The following is an 11,534-nucleotide window of genomic DNA, read 5'->3' as shown; positions in this document are numbered from 1 at the left end:
TGCAATGTCTTTTCAGGGATATTTTTGAAGGTGAAGTTCCTAATACACAATGTCCCTTTCAGGGATTATGCCTTCTATTTCATCTACCTCCCTACCTAGTCATGCTATATGGCCGGCATACATAGATTTGTTTGGGTATATATGCTCCGATGGGAATGCGAGGCACATCGATTCTTCTATAAATACCCCTTATATTTCTCTATTTAAAATAGTCAATCCAATAACTAAGGCATGCTACTTTTTCTTCTAACAACCTAAGTATGTTACTTGTTTCTCCTAACAACCTATCTGCACTTGAAATTTTGTGTAGACCGTCTCATTTGAGAGGTGAGCCCATACTTTTAATACAATGTTCAAAAGAAGTACATCAACATAGTGCAACGATAAGGTACATACTTCAGTGATTAGTAGGAGCGTCATGATTCAAATCTCGCCTAAGAAGCAATTGTCTATATTGGGATTATGGATAGTTAACGTCTGATGTCGAGTGCATGATGTAGGTATTTCTCGGATTTATCCTAATAGTCAGTAGAAAATTTTTTATTAGATATATGTGAATGGAGAAGAGGTGGAAGAAGCATGAACCTCTATTGTGAATGGAACTTTAGTCCCACATTAAGAGTTTTAAGGCATATTGGTGGATTTATATTGATTCACATGCATGGATGATATGAATAATGCATGAAAAGAGACTCTCTCTCTCATGCGTGGGTGCATAAGATGGGTGCAAATCTAGGGTCGGAATTACACTGAATTAAGTTGACTCGTGTGTGTGTATGACTTGCGCTTGCAAAGTGGAACAACTAATATTTTGTCACATAAACTTTTTACTGCTTATTTAAGGGTGTAACGGATGCATTAAATTAAAGACTAATACAGTTGAGTGAAATGTTGGCGTTTCACAACTCGAATAATGATCATTAAATGATCTTTAATGCTGACCATTGGTCTGAGCTCCTATAAAAGGAGGCAGCGGTCATAGGAAAAAAGTTACACGCTCAAAAAGTTGAAGCTCTCCACCTACGTTCCCATTCTCCTTTGTCGTGCATCTCTTGCTCAGTGGAGTGTCCATGATAGCAGTCGAGTACCTCTCAGTTTGTCGTGACCATCAGTGCTTGGTGGGAATCATGGTTCACCGTTGTATCCTGGGAAACAGACGACTCGAGGAAACCTTGAAACACAGCTGGAAGTGGGGCAGATTTATTTCAAGGAAATTGCAACCCTCGCAGGCATCAGTCATCCGTCCGCTCGAATTCTGCATTCGATCAGCCTTTTCGTCCGGTCAGCTGCACACCCGTTCGGCTGCAGCTCGCTCGACCTCTTCTTCACTTGGTCGTTCGCTCAGTTTGATCGACCACTTGCCTAGTTCGCTCGACCGCTAACTCGGTCGACCTTTTTGTCCGGTCGGCTGCACACCCGTTCGGTCGCAACTCGCTCAACCTCTTCTTCGCTCGACTGCATGCTCAGTTTGATCGACCGCTCGCCCAGTTCGCTCGGCTGCTCGTTCGTTTGCTTGCTTGACCGCTCGGACACTTGGTCTGTGAGTCTGCTGTCCGACCGCTCACTCGCTTGACCGCTTGATCACTTGGTCTGTGACTCACCCGTCCAGCCGCTCACTCACTCGACCTTTTTGCTCGTTTGGTTGCTCGCTCGATCTGTTCAGCTGTCCGCTCGCTCGCCCGGCCGGTCACTCATCTGTGTTAAGCACTTGGCTAAAACCAACCCTTGCTTGCAGCCTGAGAGTATCTGCTTAGGTCATCTCGACAGATAAATTGAATTTAGTTTAATATATTTAAATTTAATTAATTTTCAAAATCTTAGACAATAAATTATTTTATCCAACATTTTCATGAGGCTGAATTGGTGATCTTCAGAATTAGTAGATCTGAAAAACTTATACCTAAATTAAAAAAATATATCCACACATTCATAATTATCTATCTGTTTATACTCTTTCAATATGAAACTTGGTATATATATATGAGTATCTAAAAAAACAGTATGATTTTTCCTCTTTTTATAATATTATTAATGATATTTATATCTCATATCTCGAGTGTTTAGTTTCTCGTGGTTCCTAAGTTCTTACCTACCGGCGTATGGTTGAGTTGATTACTACGGAATAGCTATTATTATAGTAAATAAAGGATTGAATTTTGATAAAATCGAAAAAAATATTTTCTCCGTAATGATCATTGTAATTTCTAAATTTATCTTCTAACATATACTCATGAGATTGATAGTATGAAGTTATTGGAGGATATATTTCATCTTTTACTATAATTGTAGTTCTAAATTCTTGTTATTCCGCTTTTTATAGGATAATTATCTGTATATTTAACTTAAAAAAAGTACTCCTATGTTGATGCAAATGGCACGGTCATTATTATTTAATTATTACATGGATTTCTAACACTATCATTGTCATTTCAGCATCATCGTGTTGCTTTATCAGTTTGAAATTAACCGAAAACCCCCGCTAATTCAATTAATCGAATCAACTAAACTTAATTGATTAGTGTCATGTTGTAATTGTACTAAAACTTTGACTCAACCGGAAAAAACAATGTCAAATTAAATTGACGCATTAATTTTATTGACCCAAAACAAAACAAGCCGACGACAGAGATCGGAGACGGTATTCTTATTCCGTTGGGAATTGACCGTAACAATTGACAAATTAAACCGGGTTTGACTCAGATTGGGATAAAATTGATAAATTAAGAATCTATCGAAACGGTGAGATAATATTGACACGTCAAATTTGCCTAATATTTAATGCCGCCGTACAATATGGTAGATTATGATGACAAATTGAGTATTCGTGTGTCGAATCGGCGATTTGTCGGGTTGGATTTGAGCCGAGTCGGTCGAATTGGCTCAGCCAAGTTGAACCGGAGCGACCTATTTGAAGGGGAAAAAAATATCCCTCAAACGGCTCGAGGGGTAGCTTAGTAATTTAGAATCCTCTCAGAATCGAAAATGTGTCTTCGGAGTTGGGACTATAAATCTGTTCTCCTCCCATGGAAAGTATTGTACGCTTGCTCGTTCATTCCGCTTCGTCTTGTTCTCCAAGAGTCGCAGTCCCAAGTTATCCTACTCCACCCCGCCGAGAAAGACGCCACCGGAGTTTGGCTGCTAGAATCCACCCAATCTGTGGTTCTTCGTTGATCGAGTCACTCGGTTCCGGTTTCTAAGTTGATTTTGGTTTCGGTTGCTTATGGAGTATTCGGCAGGCCCCTCGGATCTAGCTTCCCCAGCATCACAGCCGAGGAGCGGCGATCTGGAGGTAATTCTTATTGATAAAGAAAACTTTTTTCTGGGTCTTCTGAGAAATTACTTTTTGGGTGGGGTTTAGTGGATGTATTCTAGTTGCGTTCTACTACTCAATCATAATCTTTTTTATTAGTGGTAAATTGTGGCTCAAAGGTTGCGCAAAAAAGGGCTCCTTTGTTTCGTAGTTGTGGAGAGCAAGGACGATGATTTAAAAATATATAAAAAAAATGATTTCTATCTGATCTTGTTTGTTCTGTTACCCTGGTGGGAGATACTTCTTGAGGTGGTGTTCAAATAATATTCTCCTATTTTTATAGATAGGCTCAATCTGGTGTTCTCTAGAGCTAAAGAAATGCTTTGTGGAGGATTCAAAAATGAATATGGCAATCCAATGAGGCACTTGATTGATGAACTTGACGATTGCTCATATTATTGTTGTTGTTATCATAAAAATTGCCAAAAGGGTGGCTATGGTTTACTTTGGCTAATAACACATGATATTAGATGCCTTCCGAACTCGATTTGATGTGAATAGGAAGAGACAACTACATGGCTTGTGTCAATTGACTTGATTTATTGAAAGCCATCTTAGCCGATTTAGAACCTGTAGTCGAATGCTGGGACACTACAGCCCCAGACTTTTAGGCGATTGATTTAGAAGTTGAAGGTTTCCAATGTACTAAATCTGCAACTTCAGAATATTTTTTCTGATTTTGTAGTTGACTACTTGCTAGATGATAAATAAGTAAGTCTGGCTATAGGAAGACCTGGGAATGTGATCTTTGTGGTGATGAATGCCTATAATATTATTATCTGCCATTATTTTTATGTGTCATTTGTTTATAATATTCTCTAACATCTTGAGCATGTGCCACTTCTAAACATAGAATTTCACTGTTGTAAATGCCTCTGCAGTCGCAGTCGTCTGACAAGGATGCAAACACCTTAAGAGAGATTGCACATGTGCATAATTCTCAACGACCAAACCTTGCATCCTTGCAAACACCAACGAGAATATTGGAAAGTCCGATGACTTATGCAGGGACACATGCTTTGTCTAGTCCTGGTTCAGCAAGAGCAGATCTACCATCCAGGCCAAATTCAATGAGGACCAAATCATCTACTAGAACCACCTTCCCCCATAGGGGTCTTAAGGCAAAAAATTCAATTTCAGAGGGTGACAGGACAGTTCTCGTGATTCCTGGAACACCATTAGGACAACAAGACAATCCCTCAATATCAAGGGAATTTTCTCTTGTCAGGGTCCTTTCCTCTGTTTCAACCAAGAGAACATACTCTTTACCTGTTACACCAGTTCGCGATCAAGGTCCATCTACTGAACAGGAAAGACATGCTGTGGACCTCTCTTTTCTGGAAGTAAGTTTTACATTTTCATAATTACTTCTGGTGCTATGAATTTTTGCTCCCTTTTCGAGTCCATATTGTTTTATATTCTACCGTGTTTCTTTCTTTCAATACTGGTTACACCTAAAAAATTCATTGTTTCTAGCTTCCGAAATGTGTTAAGAATTTTCTGATAGCTAAACCAAATGTGGCGTTCCAATCCCTTTCCCCTTCTCATGTCTAAGTCAATTTAATCTTACATTTTACACATCATGGTCACATTATCAATATTGTAATTCCCAGTGAAACAAGCTAATGGGTTTGTAGACATTTATGTATAAAAGACACTCCACTCATCTTGCTTGGAGATTAGCTTTAATTTGATGCGCAAATGTGCTTCACTTTTTATAGTAGGCTTTCTAGATTCCTAATATGAGGGAGAAGTGCTATTTTAATTGTTCATTTGGTGTAGGAATTCATGCATAACTATGTTTTGACAATTTTAGCTTCATATCTGACAGAAGTCAGAAGGTTGAATTTCAGTAATCTATGTTCCTACGTAGATAGGGGTTATCAAATTGTTTGCTTTATATTTTTGTTTGATTCGACAGGAAAAAGATACGGAAATGCAGATCAGGCGATCACTTTCAGTACCTGGGAATGCTAAACCTAGTGGTCTAGGAAGAATGGATTCAATTGGTTTAGAACGAGTTACTTCAGCAACCCCTTGTCCTGCCACAAGTGATGTTACCATTGGAACTGATGGTATAGATTCAGTTACTGGTACTTCTTTATTAACTGCAAACTAAACAATATAGCCTCATGCATGATCGTGGTTTTCTGTTTATTCATTTCTTTACATGTACTAGGTGAAAGAAGCATTATTTATTCCTCCGTGTTGGCCCTGGGACGGGTTGGCGGGGGCGCTGGGACGAGCGTATTCGTCTTTTTACCACCAAGAAGCATTATTTATTTATCTATCAGTTTGTTGGCTATGGTTATTGTATAAAATATCTTGGGGCAGATTGAAATCTGATACAAGTATCACACACACTTATGGAGTCTACCTTTGTCTAATTGGGGTGGAACTTTGTCCATCACTAGTCATTTTCAGATACAATGGGTTCCACCCTGATTCGACATGATATCAAAGGTAGGCTTGTGCCTCTCAGCCATCATGGTTGTGAGGATGCTATGTTCATATATTAGAAGGGTCTCTTCTCTCAAATGACTAGTCATTTTGGGATAGAATGAGCTCCATCTCAATACAATATGGTATCAGAGCTAGACGTATGGGCATGAGTTGGTGTGAACTTAGGATGTTCCATACCTATTATTTCCTGTATTGACAAGTAGGGTTGTTCATACTATCTATATATTAAAGAGGGTGTTCTCTTCCTAAATAAGTAATCATTTTGGGATGGAATGAGCTTCATTACAATTTAACATAACCCCAAAGCTAGACCCATAGGAGGGCCAAGACATGACAGGGATAATCACTTTCCTCGGAATTTCATCATTCTCTTTTCAGTTTTGAAGTCTCTCCATTTCATCCCTTATCAATTGATTCAAAAAGGGAAGAGATTCTGGTTTCGTACCCTCCTTTAATGCTGCTCCTCCTACGCCTGCTCTTGTTGGTCCGGTTTGGTCCGGTATCTACTTTTGCTAGGCCCATGCTTCTAAGTCAAGATGGGTGTGAAGGGTTAATGAAGTTAAAATGCTCTTCATACATTAGTCCCACATGGACAAGCATGATGGTCCATTATGTCGATAGATTGAAAAGGTGCCTTCTTCTCAAGTGACTAGTCATTTTGAGATGTAATGGGTTCTCCACTTCAATATGGTAGTAGAGCTAGATGATAAGTAGTGGTCTATTATTGTGGCAAAAGGTGAATACGTTCGCCCCCGCCAACCCGTCCCAAGGCCAACACGGAGGAGGTAAATCACAGGCGGCTACTAGCCTTTGGAATAGTGACTAGCACATAATGGCGGCTTTGCCGAGATTCGAACTCCAGACCTCATTGTGACAACACCTCATACGCTAGCCACTAAACCCATCCGAGGGGACTAAGTAGTGGTCTATTATGCATATATATCAAGAGGGCATCCTCCTAAAATAACTAGTTATTTTAGGATTGAATGAGCCTCGTCCAAGTCCAACAACATTGTATTGGCTTACACAAGTAGAAACTAATTCTTGGATGATACATGACTTGCAGTAACTGAAGATGATGGTGATGATATTCCAGAAGAAGAGGCTGTCTGCCGAATTTGCTTCATTGAACTTGCTGAAGGGGGAGAAACACTTAAAATGGAGTGTAGCTGCAAAGGAGAACTTGCACTGGCACACCAAGAGTGTGCAGTAAGGTGGTTTAATATTAAAGGAAATAAGACGTGTGATGTGTGCAAGCAGGAAGTAAGAAACCTACCTGTAACATTGCTGAGATTACAGAATAATCAGACTCTCAATAGACGTGCTGCATATACAACACAGCAACAAGTTGCTCAGTACAGGTTATATTTCTCATTTTTCATGATCCTTAAAATGAATTGACTAACCTCCTATCATTTCAATTAGAAGGAACTGTAATTATATATCTGAGTCTCCTTTGGTTTTCTTTTCCTAGACAACTACCATAAGTTCAATCAACTTTTAATTTTCAGAAGAACAAAATTCAGCAAACTTATTGATTTCATCTTCCAGTTACTGATTCTTTTTGTAGATTCACAAGACTGTTTTTATTATATTGGATTTTTTTTTCCTCTGCAGATAATTAGTCATGCATCCAGTAACAAGTTTTCTTATTCTGATTAATGACTTTATTTCTGTTTTTTTACAATTATTTGGTGCATTAATCTCCAAGTATGTTGTTTGAATCATTGTTTAGAATATGATCATTGAACAAAAAGATAGCTGGTCAACTTTTAGTTTCATTATAATTTTCATGATTGACAAGCTATTAGTATGGTCTATTCCTTGTCATAGTTACATGGTAGGAAAGAGGATGGTTTTCACATCATCATGGTTTGTTCTTCACTATTTCTATCTATAGATTATATGAATTAGATTGAATTGTTTTTTTTTTTTGTATGCTTATATTTCTATATGTATCTACAAGAATGGATATTATGAAATTCTTGTTTGGAAGAATTTAGATATTTTAAATTTATTCAACAAGAAAGGAGTAATGATGAAAAGTTGTTGTTGTTGTTGTTGTTGTTGTGTGACCTAGTAGTCACAAGTTTGAGTCGCGGAAATAACTTCTTGCAATGCAAAATAAGACTAAGTACAATAAACTTTGTCTTGAGACCCCGCATTGACATCGGATTGCCCCCTTTTATAGTATTAATAAGATAAATAATGAGTGATAGAAATAGAAGGAAGCTTATGGAGTCTTTGTGACATCGCACACACCATAAGCTAAAAAAAACAAAAATTATCTGATTGTGGTATGATTCATTATACTATATGAATCATAATATTTAACTATTTGGAAGCAACAAATGGTTAATATACCAAGCATGAGAATATTAAGATGAACGTATTACCAAAAAAGGTAAAATTTTAAAAATATTAAAGAGTAATTTGGTATAACTCTAATAAATAATAAAAGAAAAGAAAATAGATTGACATGATATGAACAAGTTCAAAGTCAATGAATAGAATTAGAAGCGTTGAGTTGATTATGATGGAAAGCTAAATGGATTAGGGTGAAAGGAGTAGAAGATTGAGGGAGACCAAACAAAATATTATTCTAACAAATAAAGGATGATTTATGATATGTTTCATGTAGCTAACCAAAAATAGTTGGGAGTTGGGATAAATGGCTTGATGACTACAACAATAATATAGAATCTGTTTGCCTAAGGTTGGCAAGAGGAGAAGGAAATCATGGGTGGAATAGGCTTGCAACATATTGAACTTTGAGTTGCAAGCTTTCCTATGTTGCCTATGCTAAGAAGATTTACTATTTTTATCTTAATGGTTATGAAAATGTTGTTCATGTATGCATTAATTTTATTATCCTTTGGTGGCAGTAGTCAAAGAAAAGTGTGATTTTTCAAGTAAATAGTTGGTTATGATTAATTTCAGTGGTCATTAATTTGAAGATGATGACCTTTGAATAACATGACTATGTGCCAATTATGAAGATCGCTATAATGAATCATTAAAATTTTGGTCAAATTATATTTACATTCGTGGCAAGCAAAATGGAACTGAGCAAAACTTATTTTTGCCCAATCTTTGAACCCAAATTTTTTCCTTGAATATATTAGAAATGACACATTGACATGCACATAATAGGTTGAATACGTGCATTTATAGATAATCGATAGAAGACCATTATTAACAATTTGTAGTCTTTGGTTTAATCTAGTGGCAGTTGTATGTTTATGAGTATAATTGTTGATAACTAGTATTTCTTCATTTTTCTTATAGGGTATGGCAGGATGTCCCTATTCTCGTCATGGTCAGCATGCTTGCCTATTTCTGCTTACTGGAGCAACTCTTAGTAAAGCATTTCAACTTCCAAATTCAATATTTTTTGTTATTTTTATTTTTATATGATTTATAACCACTTGCTCAATTTATTGATTTTATTAATTTGCATTTACTTTCAACTAACATTTTTAATCTAACAGTTTGGTGAATTGGGTTCCCGTGCTCTTGCTGTATCTTTGCCATATTCATGTGTTCTTGGTATTCTTTCATCCATGATAACTTCAACAATGGGTAAAAACATCATTCCTCATCTTCATATGGTTTTGCAATTTCTGTTTCTTCCCATGTTTTCTATTAGTTTCATATAATCAATATTCATTTTTTGTCATGCAAAAATCACAAGTGTTTAGTACGCATGAATGGAATGAACTCAGGGTGATTGTGAGATTTTATTTAAATATTTGGATGGGAAATTTGAGGTGGAATAATCAAGAGGGGAAAAAACTTGATTCCATCTCTAGCAAATAATAATAAATTATCAATTTAAAATTAAGATTGAGATAAATAAAATGAGTTAACTAGGTAGAACGAGCAAGCCAATTACATTGAGTCAGTTGGATCAAGCAAGTTGGGTGAACCAAGAAGAATGGTTTGGCCTAGTGGATTGGTTGGGTTAGGCGCCCTCTTGGCTCAGGCAAAATGATCTAGTTAGTCATCGGACCTATGGGTCAGGCCAACAAGCAAGTCAAATTGGTTAAGTGGGCGTCTCAAGTGGATTGGAAATGGTTCTAGAGAACTGATTAAGCTAGTTAAGCTTGTCAAAACTGGGTGTATACGTAGGGTCTATCAAGTTGGTCCAATTTAACTTGTTGAGTGAACCAAGCCACGCGTGGAACAGATGAGGAAAAACATTTAGATGTACAAAAGGATTAAGCATAAATTGAAGCATTCCACTAATTATACCATTTTATAATTTCAACCAAATAAAGATATGGAATAGATCATTCTACTTTTCTTTCCACTCTGATCCATTGTTATTCATTCCATTCCGTTCACGTGTACCTAACACAATCTAATTGTATAGGGACTTGTGGCTTGTGATTTCTTGTTATTGTACTTCATTCTATGTTTTATCATGTTATATGTTGACATCAATTTGACTGTTCTATTTACAGTGAGCCAGAGCTACATTTGGGTTTTTGCATCATTCCAGTTTGCACTTGTAATCCTCTTTTCTCATGTTTTCTATAATGTGGTAAGATGATTTCATCAGATGGATATGGTAGCAAATATTTAGTTTAATTTATTGATGCTGAAAGCGAAAACTTATTCTTCTCCTTGTTGATTTTGCAGCTAGGAGTAAGCCCTGTTCTTTCCATTTTACTGTCCTCATTTACTGGGTATGGTATTGCAATCAGTATGAACACTTTGCTCATTGAGTATCTAAGATGGAGGGATAGGAGAAATTTAAGCTTGACACAACATAACGAGAGTATGCAGCAGAATGAAGCCAGAAACCTTCCTGGAGTCGCAAATGCAACAGATGACACACGGCAGCAAGACTTAGAGAATCAGATTCCAGACCTTAATCCTTTGCAAATTGGACAAAATCATTCATAAAGCCTTTGAGGTTTCATCTACACACAAGAGCTCTGGTTTTGCATGCCATATCACATTGACAGACGTTTTTGTTGATGCTTGCGATAGGCTTGAGCATGGAGATTTAAACCATGTAACCTGTGCAACCAACTTATCCTTGTCGGAGGACAAAGACCCTTACATTTCTCCTGTCAACTAAGCTCCAATAGTTTTGGAAGAACATGACTTGCACAAAGATGCATAAAATATGGATGAGAGTTATGTTTGAACTTCAGCGTCTCACATAATTCTTTTGGAACTAACAAAGTTAGTCACCTCTTGTGGGATATGTAGTTCTTTTTGTTTGTTTGTTTGTATTCTTTTCGAGATTTCCAAATCTTATGTTGTTCAAGTATTGTTTCTCTAGACATTCTTGTCCATGATTAATAAATAATACATTCATGATAATTTTGAAGTTCTACAACTTTTCAGTCTTCGTAGTGAAAGTTGTAATTGAGCATTGCATTTTTAAGCCATTATACTTTTCGTTAACTAAGCACATATTGAACACAAATGTGGCAGGTATTATGAATCTAAATATATATAGAGAATTCAAAATAAGATTGCATTCGTCTTAGCTAACAATAGTTTAATCATTTTTAGATGTATTAGCAAATAATATTGAGATTTTCTTTCTTAAACGGTATGAAGGCATTACAAATATTTGTAGAAATGATAAGAATATTATGAGGATATTTTAAGCATTTAAAGTTATTTTATATTAAAAATTATGATGTCATGTAATAAATATGTGAAAATAAATTTTGATTAATAGTTCAAACATTTATTATATTTTAAAAAATATTAATAAAATATTTAAAATTTTATTTTA

General features: G+C 36.4%; 1 protein-coding gene across 2 annotated transcripts; it reads left to right on the top strand.

Annotated features, from left to right (window-relative positions):
• The first annotated feature begins 2,248 nt into the window (after nt 1-2,248).
• LOC122028758 lies at nt 2,249-11,071 on the top strand. 2 transcript variants are annotated; one of them, XM_042587628.1, is made up of 8 exons: nt 2,249-3,289; nt 4,192-4,653; nt 5,232-5,385; nt 6,840-7,134; nt 9,062-9,134; nt 9,265-9,355; nt 10,240-10,319; nt 10,418-11,071. In XM_042587628.1, the coding sequence occupies exons 1-8, from the start codon at nt 3,221-3,223 to the stop codon at nt 10,682-10,684; spliced, it is 1,491 nt and encodes a 496-aa protein (XP_042443562.1). In that variant the 5' UTR covers nt 2,249-3,220; the 3' UTR covers nt 10,685-11,071. The 2 variants fall into 2 exon arrangements, with proteins under 2 accessions (XP_042443562.1, XP_042443561.1); XM_042587627.1 differs by having other exon boundaries at nt 5,232-5,403.
• The last annotated feature ends 463 nt before the right edge of the window (nt 11,072-11,534 follow it).

Source organism: Zingiber officinale, chromosome 10B (assembly GCF_018446385.1).
Source record: "Zingiber officinale cultivar Zhangliang chromosome 10B, Zo_v1.1, whole genome shotgun sequence".
NCBI classification, from domain to species: domain Eukaryota; kingdom Viridiplantae; phylum Streptophyta; class Magnoliopsida; order Zingiberales; family Zingiberaceae; genus Zingiber; species Zingiber officinale.
This window is presented reverse-complemented; position numbering and strand designations above follow the sequence as displayed.

Bases quoted from the DNA above. Each gene is read 5' to 3' on its own strand.
- LOC122028758 (XM_042587627.1), top strand. From the start codon at position 3,221: ATGGAGTATTCGGCAGGCCCCTCGGATCTAGCTTCCCCAGCATCACAG. The intron at 3,290-4,191 runs GTAATTCTTATT...ATGCCTCTGCAG, and splicing joins CGAGGAGCGGCGATCTGGAG to TCGCAGTCGTCTGACAAGGA. The intron at 7,135-9,061 runs GTTATATTTCTC...TTTTTCTTATAG, and splicing joins CAACAAGTTGCTCAGTACAG to GGTATGGCAGGATGTCCCTA.